The sequence below is a fragment of the Macrotis lagotis genome, chromosome 1, assembly GCF_037893015.1.
Source record: "Macrotis lagotis isolate mMagLag1 chromosome 1, bilby.v1.9.chrom.fasta, whole genome shotgun sequence".
Lineage (NCBI taxonomy): Eukaryota > Metazoa > Chordata > Mammalia > Peramelemorphia > Peramelidae > Macrotis > Macrotis lagotis.
Window position 1 is genome coordinate 499,164,228 of NC_133658.1, and position 17,605 is coordinate 499,181,832.

Sequence of the window (17,605 nt, forward strand, 5' to 3'; positions counted from 1 at the left end):
CTAATACCTTATTGTCTGATCTTGCTGTCTCTTGTACTTTATGTTTCTTCCTTAAGGATGTGATTTCTCTCTCATCACATTCAATCTGGATCAATGTACACCATGGAAACAATGTAAAGACTGGCAAATTGACTTCTGTGGGGTGGGGGAGGGAAGGAAGACTGGGGGAAAATTGTAAAACTCGAAATAAAATATTTTAAAAGAGAGCGAGTGGCGCCCACAGCGGAGGCCGCGCCCGGACGCACTGGCGCCCACTCACCCGCACGGCCGTGTCCACTCCCGAGGAGGCCAGCCTGTGGATCCTGCCGTCCGTGCCGCGCTGGAAGTCCAGGCTGTACACGGGCTCCTTGTTGTGCCAGGCTATCTCACAAGTGATGACCTTCATCCTCCTCCTCCGCGGCGGCGGGCGCGTGCTAACGGTAGGGAGAGCGCCGAGGCGCGCGGTCACAGGCCCGAGTGGGGGCGCCCCGCCCCCCGCCCGGCCGGAAGGGGGCGCGGGGCCGGGAGCGGGCTTCCTCCCCGCGCCCGCTTCCGTGTGAGCGACCCCGGCCGGGCTCCGGCAGGACGCGCGGGCCGCGGGCCGGCGCCGGGGAGCCGGGGAGGCGGAGGCGGAGGCAGGCCCTGGGGCCCGGCAGCCCGGGCCGGGGAGCTCCGCGCCGCCGCGGTTCCCGCGCTCCAGCCACAGGCCCGGCCCGGCTCTGCGAGTGGCGGGAGCGGGGGGCGGGGCGCGGCGCGGCGCGGGGCGGGGCTAGTCTGAGGACTCCCGCCGCGCGGGGTGGTCGTGGCCCCCGCCTGCCGGGCCGCCCCGCGCCCCCGAGCCGGAGCCCCTACAGGTCCCGGGCACACCGCGCGGCCCGCTCCGCCTGCCCCATGGGAACCAGCACAAGTGGCGGGGAGGAAGGAGGGAGGAACGTGCGCGGCGGAAATGGCCGCGGAGTCTGCGGGGGGCGGCGGCAAACTTCAGGCGCGAGCAACCGGCGGGGCGGGGCGGAAGGCGGGCGCGCTGGGGGCGGGGCTGGGGGCGGGGCGGAAGGCGGGCGCGCTGGGGGCGGGGCCCGCGGGCCGCCGCCGCCACAAGGAGCACGAGTCGGGCCGGGAAGGCCGCGTGGCCCGCGGGAAGGCTCCCGGGCCCAGCCGCCCAAAACTTCGGAACAGGGCTGGCACCGGCTGTTAACAGGGCTGACAGCTAGGCAAAGGATGCACTGGAAAGGGAATAAAGTTGGGAAGAGAGAAGAAAAATGCCCCGAAGCTGCCTAGGTGAGATCACTCCCACTTCTTACCTACTAGGGGGGTCATTTGGGGGGGAATCGAGGGCCTCCAAAATGCAAAAACGACTCTGAGCCTCTGGTGTCTCAGCACGGCCTCCGAAAGGCCGGAGATGGCAAGTTTTGTGCTCAAACATTCGGATCCTTGTTGAGGTGGCGGCATATTAGCTTAAAAGAGCGATTTCCAGCATTTGCCATTTTTATATGGTGAGTCAGGGAGAGGGAGATGGAGCTGGAGCTGGGGCTGAGGCTGGGAAGAGGGAGAGAAGAAATCTTGCTGGGAAAGCAAGATCATCCGTGAACTCTGCTTCTAAATGCACCCTGAGATTTCTATGCAATGTGACGATTAGCTTTTTCCCAAAAGGTTTGCAGAATTCGAGATCCCAGGTAACGCTTTTGGTCCAGCTAGACACAGTCATCAATCACTCTGTGAATCTTTCACTGGGGAGATCTCAGCTGTTTTTCGATGAAGAATGCAGAAAAGGAGACAAGCGATTAGTGCTAAACACATCTCTCAGCTTTTGCCAGGACTGCAGCCTTGGTTATCATTGCCAAGAAAACTAACCACTGCCCAGAGGATTATGAGTTAAAATAAAGAACGATGTTAGGGTTTTTTCCATGGCTTGAATTTCTGACAACTCAGTTTTCTCGAGCAGTTCTGTCTTTAAATCCTACAGAACACAACTGATCAAAGATCATTAAGCAGGTCTTTTGGTTCAAAACTTCCTACATAAGAGTGTCCTGTAGACTAGAACTCTGGCTAGAGAACCTCAGGCACAGTGGCTATGTGAATCCAGTTCAGTTTAACAAAAATTCAAATATCTACTATATCCAAGGCCCTATTAAGAGCTGAAAATCCAAAAGGAAAAAACAATCCTCCTTTCTCATGCAGATTTAAACAGAAACCCAGGGTGGACTGGAAATGTTGAGATCAGAGGATCTATCTGGGTTTGAATACTGACTCTACTTATTTATACCTGTTTGACAAAGAAATGATGTGGACTTCAGTGTCCATATCTGTGAAGTGAGATAGACAGAATAAATGACTGCTAGGCCCCTTCCAACTCTAAATCTATGTTCCCATGACTTCTGGGATTATGGCAAGGTGCATCTACAGAAAAACTCCATATAGCAGACCTATGAGGTCATCTGCTTCTGCTTGCTTCATTTCACTTCTAGATAACTGAAATCATTACATAGTCAATTCACATTTAATTTAGTTAACACTACTCTGTACCACCATGCTAAGGACACAAAGACAAAAAGCCATATCTGCCCTGAAAAAAAACCACCAGTATTTTATAGGGGAAACATGAACAACGTAAGCAGAATTAATAGTCGTTTTATATGGGGTAGGAATTAGGATATGGAAATTTCCCTGAGCTTTGAAAAAAATCGAGGATCCTACATGGTAAGGATGGATTTTAGACAGCTCTCTAAGATAAAATACTCAATCCTGAAAATCCCAAGGCTGTGCAATACCCTGGAATAAAAAAACCAAGTGGCTATGAAATTTGTGAATGACCAAATAAAGATAAAGAACCTAATTAAAATATTTTTTATTAAATGCGTATTATTAAATTTATGTTAAATTATTGATAACAATACTTAATAACAATACTTAAATAGTGGTAACAACCTCAGGCTGTTGCTCAACCTGCACCCTAGTTCCCACAGCTGGGGGAGGGTGGAGTTTTGTGGGATGTGGACCAGCCCCTCTCCACATACACACATACCTCAAGATAGACAATAATACTTAACCTTGAAAAAGACCTGAAGCTAGATGTGGTCAGGCACAGATGTCCCAACATGAGTAACACTAACCACCTCCAGTACTTCCAATCATACACACTTCAAAGTATCTTGTGGTGTCAGTCTGGCTTCTCCTAAAGTGTTTCTATGTAATCATTTGTTGGATGTATTCTTTATTACCTGCCTACCCCAACTCTCAACCAACTCCGGTTATTTATATGACCACCTGTAGCTCTTTTAGTCCTGTGTCCAGGAAGATGATCTTATCTGCACTCTTCCCCAGTTGGAGTCATTCTGACTCCACTTTCTCTAACAAATCCTCCCCCTCTGAAGAATTCACTTCCACTCCATAAACACCCAGCCATCATGGTGCAGTTTTCTTCTGCACTAGGACAAAATTGATGCATAAGCAAAGGTGAATCTGAGTTCTGCCACACTGTCTCTACTACACCAATGACACTGGAACCAATTCACATTTTCAAAATAACCATTAATAGCAGAACTGTCTCTATATTCCAAAAGTGAGGACAGCTTATGCAATGAAAGAAAAATGGGAAATGACTGCTGTGTATGAGGAATAGTAAGCTGGCCAGTTTGGCAATTTTATACATATTTATCACTCAATCAAAATTCAGCTACTCTCCCAAGATGCTTTCTTCCCTTCCTTAAGGAGTTTAGTTCCTAGATCCTTTTTCTATTTTCCAGCTCCTTCCTACGTATTAAGGATTTCAACATATTAACATTACTATAAACATCCTAATCTCCCAATTTTCCAACTCAATCATTTTCCCATTACCTATTCCTCCAGCCGAACTTAGCTATACACAGATAGTTACTTCGTTGTTCAGCATTTCAGTTGTCAAACTCTGACTACATTTGGAGTTTTCTTGTCAAAGATACTCAAGATGTTTGCTACTTCATTCTCCAGCTCATTTTACAGATGAAAAGACTAAGACTGAGAACCTACTTGATCTTCCTAATAATTCCAGGTTCTATCCAATATACCTAGGAGCTCCCAATATATCCTTGACCCAAATTTAATAGCCTTTTCTCAAGTCTTCATCCTTCATGGTCACACTGGAGCCTCTGGACAAGCAGGTTTTATTTAGTAATATTATTCTCCCTACTTTTCCTAGCTCTCAGTCTCTTCCCGTTCCTGGCTGCTAACCATAAGTTGTCCTCTTGGGGCCATCTTCTCTCCATATATTATTTCCTTTTAATTTTTTTCTGTCACCAAAAATCCACTTCTTCCTCCCAAATATACCCAAATGAGAAATATCAAAATCTCATTACAAATTTGCATAGTTAAAGAAAGCAATGAACAAGTTGCACTCCACATTCCTTTCTAGCAAGAAATAGCATGTTTTACCCTGAGTCCTCTAGAATCACAATTCATCCAAGTTCTAAATCTTTCAGATATACTCGTTACTGTTCTGACTTTGTTCACTTCACTCTGCATACAAGTTATTCATACAAGTCTTTCCAGTTTCTGTGAAACTACTGCCATCATTTCTCATAGCACAAGTTTTCCACCACATACCATAATTGGGCCAACCATTTTTCCATTTCATAGATAGCCCTTTAGCTTCCAATTCTGTGCTATAACAAAATTATAAATATTTTGAGTTTTTTACTTAGGATTAATTTTTCCCTTAATCTACTTCCCCTCTTATTCACTTTTGTTTCCCTGCTAAGTGAAATGTGTTTCTGTATCTTAACTCTGTGGGTATGTATATAAATGTTCTTTATACCTCTGATCAATTTAGAGAGCTATCATTATAATTTGATTATTAAAATATATCACCAACTTGTCATACTTTCTGCATAATCCGTAGTTCCCTTTTCCAAATTCTTTCCTCCAGCCCCTTCCCCCCATGGAGAAGACAATATCAATATGACTTTCACTCATTTTTTTTAAAAATAGGTTATTTTATTGTATATGTGTATTCAAATGAAATCTTTTTTTAACTGACTGAAATTCTTTTCAAAATATTGAAAAACAAAATTGTACATATTTGAGTAGTGATATTTTCAAATCAACATTTACTATGATTTATCAGTTCTTTTATTTGAAAGTCTCAGTGCAAGTTTCTTTTTTATTGATGTGATGTATCTTTAAAGGTAAATTAGTTTTAGAAGTGAGAAACTGCACCTTTTTGATTCATATTAAATAAAAATTTGCATCAAACTTTGAATTTCCCATTTGAATACTTCTAAAGAAGTTTCACAAACAGAATATTTTTGTAAAATATAAACTATGTTGATAATTATAACCTTTAAGGGCTATATAAATACTTAAGTATTATTACAACAATTAATTTCTCATACTCTTTGGCCTATAATATTAGTTGCTGAAATATTCAGTAATTATTTATGGATAATAACTCAGAGAATCACTTAAACATTAAAAAGTATAACATTAGTATAGAGAAGCTGACTCTATCTTGAAATATCGGATATGGAAAGATTCAATTGAATATTGACTGCAGAAATAGGGATTTTAGCCTGAAGAGAAAATTTGTTGATGCTAATAGTCTTTAAATTTTGGGGAAATTGTAATGTGGAATATGACTAGACTTGTTCTTGACACCCAGGCAAACTAGGGAGTGAAAATTTTTAAGAGGTATATATAAACTGAAGGAAAAATTTATAACAATTAGAACAACTAAATTTAGAATGGGCCATTTCATGAGGTAATAATACAGGGCTGTCCAAAATGTAGCCTCATGTGGCCAGCAGTGTGGATTTTATGCAAGACCCCTATATGTTTACTGGATTTAGTAAGCTACCTCAGAGCTCTCACTAAAATTGCAAATCAAAACATACTGTCTATTGTTTCAATAAAAACTTTTAAAAAAGTTAGGTTGGACAGCCCTGAGTAATACATTCCTCTTCTGTAGAGATCTTTCAGTAAAAAATTAAACATCAGGTATATTGTCGAAAGGATTCCTATTCAGACAGAGGTCTCACTAAGTAACCCTTGGTTGAAAACATTGTAATTTCTGTGTATTTTTTTTTAAATTCCAAGTCAGGGATTCAATATGATCCATTTTCTTGATTTTCCTAAAGAATAGTCTATATCAGTTCCCATTCAACAAAATACAAAGCTCTCCATAGCTCCAGAAGAAATATAAAATCAGGTTTGGTATTCAATGCCCTTCAGGACTTTAGTCTCTTCTTATACCTTACTCCCCTCCATATACTCTGCAGTCTAGTAACTTTGGCCTCCTTCCTGCATGTAACTACCCAGCAAATGAGAATTTTCTCCTTGTTCCTGGAATTCTCTTTTATTTCATTTTCCTGGCCTTCCCTAACTTCTTTCATATCTCTCCTAATATCCCAACTTCTGCACAAAATCTTTCCTAGTCCTCCTTAGATTATCTGCAATTAAGCTTGTTTATAAATAGTTACTGGGGTAGCGAGGTGGCACTGTGGAGAGAGCACTGGCCCTTGAGACAGGAGGTCCTGAGGTCAATTTTGGCCTCAGACACTTCATAGTGACCTAGCTGTGTGACCCTGGGCAAGCCACTTAACCTCACTGCCTTGCAAAATAAACAAAAAAAAAAAATACTGTATGTCTTCTCCCCATAAAACTGTAAGGTTCTTAAAAGAAAGAACTGGTTTTTCTTCTTTCCTCAGTGTTTACTTAGCATAGTGGCTGGGACTGAAAAAGCATCTCAACTTGACTATAATATTTTAGTATGTAACATGAAAAGTAACTTTTGGGCTATTTTTTTTCCTTTTTAAAAAATATACACATACATTTTAAATTTATTTCATTAAAAATTTACAATTACATGTAAAATAAATTTAACATTCATTCCTTAAAATTTTGAATTCAATTTTCTCTGCCCTGCCCACCATTCCCCCAAGCAAAATGTCATTATGCAAAAGATTTCCATTATTAGCTATGTTGCAAAAGAAAGTATTCTTCAATCTGCATTCATAAGCTATCCATTCTCTCTCTGGAAATGGACAGCACTTTTCAACATGAGTCCTTTACAATTGTTGGATCTCTGATCAGAGTAGCTAAGTCTTTCATGGGTGATAATCCTTATAATATTGTAGTTACTATATACAATGTTTACTTGGTTCTGCTCACTTCCCTTCACATCAGTTTATATAAGTCTTCTTAGGTTTTTCTGAAACCATCCTGTTCACGATCCAATCACAATCATATACCACAACTTCTTGAACTATTTCCCAATGGGTATTCCCTCAATTTCAAATTCTTTTTTTTTGAGCTTGGTTATTAAGGAATGTAAATGCTAAACAGGAATTATTCTTTGATCTTAAAGGTCACAACTTTCTGAAGTTCACTGAGCACAAGAATGATAAAGTCAGACTTAGGCTTCACTTTAGCATTTATATGGAAGATAAATTTGAGAGAGAGAGAGAGAGAGAGAGAGAGAGAGAGGTGTAATGTACTAGTGACTATGTGCATTAACCTTGTTTTATTACCTCTCTTTCTCTGTAGACCTGGTAACTGGCAATACAATTGACATGTATGTAATAGTATAAGAAAGGAACAAAAATAAGGGTGAAATTGTATATTTAGTTGGAGAAGTATACTAGTATTCTTTTTTTTGGTTTTTGGCAAGGTAAATGGGGTTAAGTGGCTTGCCCAAGGCCACACAGCTAGGTAATTATTAAGTGTCTGAGACTGGATTTGAACCCAGGTACTCCTGACTCCAAGGCCGGTGCTTTATCCACTAAGCCACCTAGCCGCCCCCAGTATACTAGTATTCTTGACAAAAAGAGGGAAATCCTGACAAGCTGTAAAGTTGAAAATTTTCTTTTAAAGCATAAATTTGCTTCTTTACAATTTCCATTCATTATTCCTAATTCTAATTTCGAAAGTCAAAAAGAAAAAGTCTTGCTATTATGTTTCTTTCCAAAACCTTTCTCGGTGGACTTTTTCCTAGGTTCAGTATCTCTAAGTCTATGATCTTTTTTTTTTTTAAGCTTTTTGTGAGGCAAATGGGGTTAAGTGGCTTGCCCAAGGCCACACAGCTAGGTAATTATTAAGTGTCTGAGATCAGATTTAAACCCAGGTACTCCTGACTCCAAGGCTGGTGCTTTATCCATTACGCCACCTAGCCACCCTAAGTCTATGATCTTAAGGTCCGTTTCACCATCCTTGATGTCCTCTTCTCAAAGATGTGATTTTTACCTTATCAGAGTCCTTCTTAAAATAGGGCTACCAGAAATTAACAGTACTTTCAAAGGCAGCATATATAAGGACTATCACTTCCTTGGGGCTAGAAATTATATTATACTAAAGTCACAATTTTTTTGACTTGCAACTTTTGATTTGCAATATTATTTATGATTATCAGTGAGCAAGGTGGAAGGCTGTATTTCTGAATGATAATAAAAAGATGCCACCTACAATGTTTTCCCCACAAAGCCCATTACCCATATATTTGAAGTCACCATTAATATTACATTGATCACCCATTCAATATTGCTAGAAGCTATGTTGTAAATATGCAGTCTGGACCATCCTAAGAGACAAAGTCATTTATAGTGAATAGTAAGTCTTGTACAAAGAAGTCAAATCTCAAGAACTATTTTCCAATAAAACATCCAACAAATTTCAGATTTCTTAGAATGATGATGATAATGATGATAACATAGCAGCTGGCTTTTTTTTAATTTTTTTTGGAGGTTAGGGGAGGCTATCAGAGTTAACTTGCATAGGGTCACACAGCTAATATCTAAGACCAGATTTGTACTCTCCTGACTCCAGAGCAGTGCTTTAGCCACTGTGCCACCTAGCTACCCCAAATGAGTATTTCTATAATGCTTTTATGTAGCAGGCAATAAAGTGTATTGTGCTATCTTAAAAATTATTACCTCATTTGATCTTCACAACAACCCTTGGGAGGCGGGTGGTGTTATTATCCCCATTTTACAGTTGAAGAAACTGAGACAAATTAAGTGACTTGCCTGGAGTCACAAAACAAGGTACCTGTGGCTGAATTTGAAATCAGGATTTTCAGGCTCTTGATTTTACCAAACTCTGTGTGTGTGTGTGTGTGTGCGTGTGTGTGTGTGTGTGTGTGTGTGTGTGTGTGTGTGTGTGTGTGTCTGTTGTGTGTGTGGTGTGAGGGAGGGAGGGGGGAGGAGAGGTGGTGGATAAGGGAGCAAGAAACATAAATCATAGCCCAAATGAATAGCCACTAGATTAGCTATAAGATCTCAATCTGTTTCTTTCAAGGCTCGGCTCCTTCCTCCCCTCCTATTTACTAGTGACTTCCTGAACTTTTTGAGCACTCTTATTGTGAAGGTATCCCTGTCTTAATAGACATTTAGAATGCCAGATATGGACAGCATTTGGTATATATCCTTGGAAGACCAGTCATAAACTGAACCAATTTCATTTCGCCCCAATTTCAATTATACCATCAAGCAGCCCAAAGTTAAGATCACTTTTAAAAATGGTGTCTGAAGTTAGCCATTATGCAATTTATTACAAGCTTAAAAAAAAATGAACAAATACAAGTTTGACAGAAAACCATTTTATACAAAAAATACACTTTTAATTACTTTCTGATTAACAACTAGATATTAACTAAATCCAATTACTTGCTGGCTTTGGGGGAGATGGGGGGGTCTTATGTACCATAAAGTTTAATACCTTAATATGATCTAAATATATTTTATGCGTACCTTATAAACATATCCTAAACGAGTATTGAATTGTTTAAAAAAAAATAAATAATAAAATGATTTGAAAAAACCCCATATTTTAATTGAGAAAAATACGGTTCTGAATTGTTTATATATACATGTCTGCTTATATGTAACAAAACAGTCACATATTAGAAATCCCACCAAAATGTGGCAAATGCAAAGCATAATAATGCAATATAGTATGCAACAGTAGAGCAACAGTTCCAATTTAATCTAAGGGTGATGAATATTTAAACGGGTAACATAACTAAGAATGAAATATTACTAAAGATCCTATAGCAAAAAGTTGATAAGCACCCCAAAAATAAGCTATACAAGAAACTTCAAAAAATTAAAAATAAATAGAAAATTGCATTCATTTTTCACATGACAAAAATGAGTTTCATGATTTTTATTAAAGATTTGTTATAGTCAACCCTCTAATTTTTCAATACTTAAACTTATCTTTCCATATTTTTACAAAAAAAATACTTCTGTAATTCAAACTGCAGGAGAAAATCCTGTACTGAAATTAAAATAGGACCAAAGGGTAAATAATATGATAGATATAATGACAAATCTTCAAGAAACCCTATATAACCACTGTTATTGCTACATTATTTTAAAGAATATTCAATTTCAAAGACAGGAAAACATCTGAAAGAATCTAATTGCCATTTGCTAAAGATGGTTCACAAAGCAGGCACTAAATCTCAGACATAAATAGGCTGGTTAAAGTAAAAATTACCAAATTTTTTTTGTAAGAACACTAAAACAAAACTCTCCATTTAAACTGTGGCACAACCCTCATTTTAGGGGGAAAAATATAATTTGAGGGACTGGAAAGATTGCACAAAGGTCTGAGGTGATGGGAAAAGCTCTTAGGGAAAACACCTAAGTCCCCAACATCATCATAAAAAATATATGCAGACTTAATTATAAATACATTTATATTTGTAATACAATTTCTGGCTAAAGATTAACACCTTTCAGTATAATTTAAAGTTATGGAATATTTGAGTGCATAGAATATTTTTTTTTCAGTAGGCATACATAGTACTAAATTTAGTTATATTACCTTCTGTACCTTTAAAAAAGAATAACATTGCCTACATCTTGAAAACTGTATGACAGAAATACTGAGAAAAATTATTTTGCAGAAAATATAATACTTTACGTACTACTGATTTCATGCATTTGTTCAACGACCTGTCCTAAAATTTCATCAACTACATCGATATCATAATTTACTTGCTGTAGATCTAGATCAGGCATAATCGAAGCCAGCAGCTGGCCCACATTAACTCGAAGGGATCGAAGTTTGACGCTGCAAACACAAATATAAAGCATAAAACACATATAAAATATATAAATCTTATCATGCTTGAACTTAAGGTTGGAATGAAATTTCAAAATATACATAATATAATTTTTAAAATAAACCAACAGAAAAGGAATAATTCAAAAAAGTAAAAGGACATCAAGAATGCTCCTCCAGGGTCTAATATATCCCATTTTCAGAAAGCTTTACTATTATGAATGATCATCAATCTCTTAACAAAGTTATAAATTTTCTTTGATCATTCTCTAAATTACTTATTTTTGCCTCCTAAATGAAAATGAGAATAACCTGGGAAGAGGAAGAATTTAAAACATTTTTATTTTGTAGCTTCTACAATTCTACATTGTAGAATGCTGGGCACACAAAAATTCAATAACCCCTTAATGACAAATAACATGGGAAAAAAATAAAAAAATTAAAAAATAAGAAATAAATTTGGAGTATAGATTTAAAGCTAGAAGAAATCTAAAAGATTATCTAGTCATATCCCCCTTACTCCAATGATAAGAAAACTAAAGCCCAATTAGATGAAGTTACTTGTCCAAGAAAGAGGAGCTCATTACCTTTCCCCATCAGAATAATTCATAGAAGCTTCAATGTTACTAGTTGTTGAACCATCTGTGTTTGTCATTTGTGAAATGGTGGCTTTTAATTGTTCAACTTCATTTTTGAGTTCTTCACATCGAAAGCCTATTTGTGTCTTTTCCATTACTAATAATTCCACCTGCAAGAAAAATGAAAATAAATTAATCCTCTATTTCCAAAATTAAAAACACTATTAAAATACAAATATGACTGATTTTTAAAAACCACCAATCACGAAACAAGTAAATAAATACCTGATAAAGTAATTGACTATAAAACCTAAGCCAAAAAAAAAAAACCATTTCAAGTGAAAACTGATTAAAAATACACACACAACTATTTTCTTTAAATCATATGAGAAGAGATAAAGAATTACAATGAAAAGGTAAATGGATGTTCTTAATTTTTGTGCATTTTTAGCATAATAATAATAATAAATAATCATTTTCTATGAAACACTTTTAAGGTTTGTTAAATACTTTACAAATATTAGTTTATCCTCACAATAACTCCAGGGAATTAGGTACTATTATTCCAAGATATTTTTCCTTAAGTGATGTCACAGGGTCACACAGTTAAGCTATATTTTCCTAGATCTAGCACTGTGCCCTTAGCACAGTATGCTTTTTAATGGAATAGTTTTGAGTAAAAGTACAATTTTATTATTAAAGATTTTATTTGAGTTTTACAATTTTTCTCCCAATCTTACTCCCCTCCCCTCCGGAAAACAATCTGTCAGTCTTTATTTTGTTTCCATGTTGTACATTGATCCAAATAAAAGTAGTTTTATTGACTATTCATAAGGGTATTGATATATTTTTTAGATCCACTTGATAAATAAAATGACTAAGTAGTTTTGATCTTTGAATTATTTTAAATTAAATGTAGAGCCAGAATTATAAGAAAAGCACTAAAGAAATGTATTAATGAACATTTGCCATTATATTAAAAATTCTAAATTAGAATAGTAACTACTAGTTTAAATGATTCATTATGCTCTAAATTCCAAATAACCCTATTTGGTTTTTCTGTTTTAACTTATGTTAATTATATATCTTACCTCATTTTTATACTGCTCCCTTTCAACATTGCATTTATCCAGTTGTCTAAAAACATCATCAAGCTGCACAGCCATTTCATCCACCTCAGTTTTAGTCTCACTGCTTGAACATTTACTACATTCAGTTTTTAAATTTTGTAAAGTGTTACAGTGTTCTGTCAACTTTTCTATCTCCTTCAAAGTTTGCTCAAATTGAAATGCCATCTGTTCTGGATTTTCAGAACTTCCATTAACGTTTTCAGGTAAAAACGCAACATCAGTTTCAGTTGATTGATGACAAGTTTCCTTTTTCACATATTTATCATTCATTTCAACTATCTTCTTTTCTAAACATTTCACTTTTTCCATTAATATTTCACATTGTCTTTTATAAGTTTCTTTTTCTTCACTGACAAGCTGCAACTCACTTTTGAGTTCACTTAGTTGAAATGCAATGTCACCTGTAGAGTTATCAAATACATTCACAATGTCTTGCCTTGCTTCAGGTTCCAAAATGGCTTGCTGTGTACCATCTTGTTCATCCATGTCATCTTCAAGAGCTTCTTCTTTTTTAACTGTTAAATTTGGAATTTCAGTTTGAGTTGCAGCAGATTTCTGTTCATAGTCACATGCAGAATTTGATACTGAACTGATTAGTGAACTAGCTGACTCATAAGGTTCTTTATCAGGAATGTTCTCACTTTGAATATCACTTTGCTCTGTATGAATCTGTTCAGTTTTTACTATTGTAACATCAGAATCTACAGAAGGTTTGGGGGTACTGTTCTCTTCTAAGATAATTACATCTTCATCATCATCATCATCATCATCATCACCAACAATGTCATCATATTTTGTTATCTTTGTATTGGAAACAGTCAAACAACCAGAAGATCTCCGTTTTAAGCTGGAAAATGAAAAATTGTTCAAGCTGGAAAATGAAAAATTGTTTGGTTGTATATGTGCCTTTTAAGACAAGTAAAATACCATCACTCTTAAGTGCACAATTTAAAGGTTTCTGCAAAAACTGCTTCAGGGATAATGACTCACTATCTTATTAATCAGCATTTAGTCAAAAACTTGATGATATTGAAGAATAATTCTCAGGTACTGAAAAAATATATATTTTTTTAGGCTTTGTGTAAGGCAATGGGGTTAAGTGGCTTGCCCAAGGCCACACAGCTAGGTAATTATTAAGTGTCTGAAGACGGATTTGAACTCAGGTACTCCTGACTCCAGAGTCGATGCTCTTTCCACTGTATCACCTAGCCGCCCCCCAAAATGTATTTTTTTTTAAATTAAGACAGCAATTTTAAAGGGGCCAACTTCCACAATTTTTCCTTTTTTTGTAATTCATAGGCCTTTCACTATATTTAGAAAAATATTACTATCTATGTCAAATAATTATTTTGCCCAAGTATGGCAAGTTAAAAATGCCACAATAGTTAAAAATTTAAAGATGAATTGGTACATTTTAAAGGAATTTTGAGATAATTGTACAACTGACTATATTTTAAAGTTCTGAAAACATAAAACAAAGCTAGAAGGAACCCTTGAATATCAAACTAGATTGATCCTTTCTTTTACCAAATGAAAAGAATTGAGAGTAAGACAGTTTAAATAGTTTTCCCCCAGTTTTCCACCACAGAACTGGATTGAATGAATTTCAATTGGTAGTCTTCAATTCAAATGCTGTAGAATGAACTGTAGAAATAAATGGCCAGTTCCTTCTCCAGCTCATTTTACAGATGAGGAAACTGAGCAGCTACTTAAATGTCTGGGGTCAGATCTCAACTTAGGAAAATGAGTCTAACTTAATGCCAGGCAGTGTGTCCACTTTACCACTTAGTGCCCTTGGTCCCCCCCCATCTTGTCTGATTTAGTGGGTTAATCTCTTCTCAACACCACAAAATTGTACTGTATTTTTATTTCTTCTGTATTTTTTCCTTGTTCTTAAATTTAATACCAAATCAAGTGCTAAACAATATCAGACTATCTTAAAGTACTTTTATTCCCTCGAGTATACAACACATAAAAAAGAGGTTGACTGTTAGCATTTATGCACATAAAAATCAGATCAAACACCATAATTTATACTCATAGTGAAGGTGAAAGAAAACTTTTAGAAATTAAATACTATGTAATTTGTACCCATTGTGATTTTACACAAATACAACTAAATAGAAGAACTATATTATTGTCCAAAGTATCAATGAAAGGTTCTTCTCATAATTAAAGGTTATAAGCATAACCTACTAAAAACTAACCTGTTGTTATCAAGATCCAACTGAGATGATTGATGTGATCTTGGAATGCTTTCTTTCACTGGGGTGGTGAAGTCTTTACTTGAAGGGATAGAGTGGTTTCTCATATGTAATAATTCATTACAAGTCTGAAGAAAGAGTATAATTTGTTTGGGAAGTATATCAAAACCTTTTTCCCCCCCTTTTTATTTTTGAACTATCTTAAAGATTACTGATGTTACCACAACATAATGTAAAACCAGTACATTTCTTTAAAAATACAAAATTGTAGATATTAAAACCAAAGTCACACATCTCCATATAATCATGCCAAACTAGATTTGGTTACCTGAGAGTTAAACTCTAGTCGTTTCAGCTTGAATTTTTCTTTATCTCTTAATATGAGAAGAAAAATGAACAAAAATTAGATGAAATGAACCAACAGTATGCCAACAATAAGTTTTACTATCTCACCTAATAGCACAAAATAAAAAAAGATAAATTCTTCCATTCCTTTCTAGAAATAGTTGCAATACCTACTAGTATAACAACACATAATATAAATTAAAGATTCAGTAACTTGGATTGCTCCTATTTGGAAGATGAATTTCATCAAGGCTAGACTAAGTTCCAGTGAATATAGCTAACAAAGGCTGACTAGATGGTATTGGCAAGTGTCTTAAAAATTTAATCAAAAAAGCTTTGTTTAAACTAAAAAAGGGCCAAGGAAAGGAAGATTTATTTACCAAGTTAAAAAGAACACAAGGAAGGAAGCTCATTTCAAAGCAGACATAATCAAAGAAAGGATCTGGTAATAAAACTTGCAGCCTCAGATGTCTAGACACAAATGACCCTGAGCAAAAGGTAAAAGGGAAGAGAAGTCCTAACAAAAAGGAAAAATTGACCTCTTAGAGAAATAACAAGCTTTTGGTGGAATGAAAATCTTGATGAGAATATGGCTCTGGAATATGACTCTATTATATTTTATTCAAAGGAGGAAACCATTTGGGTGAAGATCAATGGAAAGATAAAGTGATTCTGTCATCTGAAAAAAACTGTGGAATATATAAATTTCTGTGGTTGTTCTGCCAAAAGCAAGGCAGTTAATAACTTTTATGCTTTTAAAAATGGAGGAACTGCATCAATTGGGAAAAAATTTTTAAATAGAGGAACTAAGAAGAAAAAAGTCTATATTGAATGTGGTTCTCACTAACAAGAACCAAGTGCTAGGGTGGAAATGAAGAGAACATTGGAAGAAGTGACCACTCCCTTCAACAGTTTGTGGTAGCAGCCTGGCCCTGTCTGATACTTTAGAGGTCATGAGAAAACATTTCAAAAGGTCTATATCAAAATTTTTATAGAAGACAGCTCCGCAGGGTTATGAACCTCAACTAATGAAATTCTAAAGATATAAATGGAAAGAAAATGGAAATGAAAAAAGTTGTCTAAGAGTTCAATGTGGCTGCACATGGAAATCACACACCAATTCAAATTTTTAAAATATATGTAAGATGAAAAAGGCAGAAAATGACTATAAAAGCAAAGCAGTTTAAAAAAATAGTACCAGGGAAGCTTAGAATGAATGAGCTAAGGCTATCAAAGAAAGTTAAGAATATAAGAAAAATTTGTTCATTAGACTTTACACAAAAGGAGAATGAAAAAAGGGATAAGACCACAGTGGAGTGGATGTTTGGATGACAAATGACCCAAGAGGAAAGGCAGAATGATCAGTTGCCAAAGTCATCATGTCACTGAACCAGAAAACCTACACTTATGTGTAGAGGGCCAGCCCCTGGGAACGATATTCACATCTCCTTGGTGCCTTTTTCCATCAAAGATATGTATGGATTATTGCTCACTGTATGGATCTGTTGGCTCACCAGCAAACCCTGACATGAGATAATCTGTGGCTCTGAGGTGGTTGTAAAAAGGTTTTTCTGATGGAGAAGTATGCAGATTTCTAAGAACAAATATTGTAAATTTACCCAGGAAATTGTGAAACTGGGTCTCCTTTAACTGGTCATTCCTGAGATAAATTTTTGCTATAAAAAGTCTGAGTTTCCAAAAATAAAGTTGGTAGATGTTCACTTCCCAAGCTTGCATGTTTGCATATGTTTTTCTATCCGACCTGACTCTTGTCCATGTCCAGACCCACACTAGAGCTATGGTGGGCTATACTTATGGGTACAAGAAAAAAATGGTTGCTTATGACCATTATTCTGTCCTGATGGTGAATGCTTCTTATGACCTAGTATACCTGGTCATCTCTAAAGTATCTAGAGATCCAGAAGTTCTAGACAAGCCTAACTTTTTATTTCTCTCTTAGGAAGCTTCTTCCATGCCACCATATAACAATCCTTTTAACCTCCAAGCTAGGAGTAATATTAAATCAATTCTCTTTCCCTATCATTTTATTTATCTTGAACTTGTCTCCCCTCTTTAGGATATAAACTCCTTGAAGGATGTTTTATATTTATATGTTTCAGGGTTTGGCACTAAGTAAAAAAGTATTATGAAGTATTTCCTAATTCACCATAGACTTGTTTTCTCATGACTACAGAAGGGGAAAAAATTCAGTAACAGATCATTAAAGGTGTGATTAGTGAATATCTACAAAAGAAACAGTAGAGGTTATTCAAAATTAGAATGGCTTCATGTGGAAGTTCAAACTTATACTAAATTTCAGCAAGGTAAACTAAAC

The 17,605-nt window shown here is 36.6% G+C and overlaps 2 protein-coding genes across 4 annotated transcripts in view; both read right to left on the bottom strand.

Annotated features, from left to right (window-relative positions):
• The window catches only part of CHAF1B (chromatin assembly factor 1 subunit B), a 31,144-nt gene extending 30,679 nt beyond the window's left edge, over nt 1–465 (bottom strand). The window contains exon 1 of the mRNA XM_074213939.1: nt 260–465. Within this exon, the coding sequence (XP_074070040.1) occupies nt 260–385 (126 nt within the window). The 5' untranslated portion in view covers nt 386–465. The remainder of the gene's footprint in view (nt 1–259) is intronic.
• Nucleotides 466–9,466: 9,001 nt separating this feature from the next.
• Nucleotides 9,467–17,605, bottom strand: part of MORC3 (MORC family CW-type zinc finger 3) — a 77,310-nt gene continuing 69,171 nt past the window's right edge. For 2 of the 3 annotated variants that reach the window (XM_074213940.1, XM_074213942.1), the window contains 5 exons: nt 15,254–15,299; nt 14,929–15,053; nt 12,683–13,592; nt 11,601–11,761; nt 9,467–11,022 (listed from right to left, as the gene is read on the bottom strand). In XM_074213940.1, the coding sequence (XP_074070041.1) occupies nt 10,869–11,022; nt 11,601–11,761; nt 12,683–13,592; nt 14,929–15,053; nt 15,254–15,299 (1,396 nt within the window). In that variant the 3' untranslated portion in view covers nt 9,467–10,868. The remainder of the gene's footprint in view (nt 11,023–11,600; nt 11,762–12,682; nt 13,593–14,928; nt 15,054–15,253; nt 15,300–17,605) is intronic. The other variant, XM_074213941.1, reaches the window with a different exon arrangement.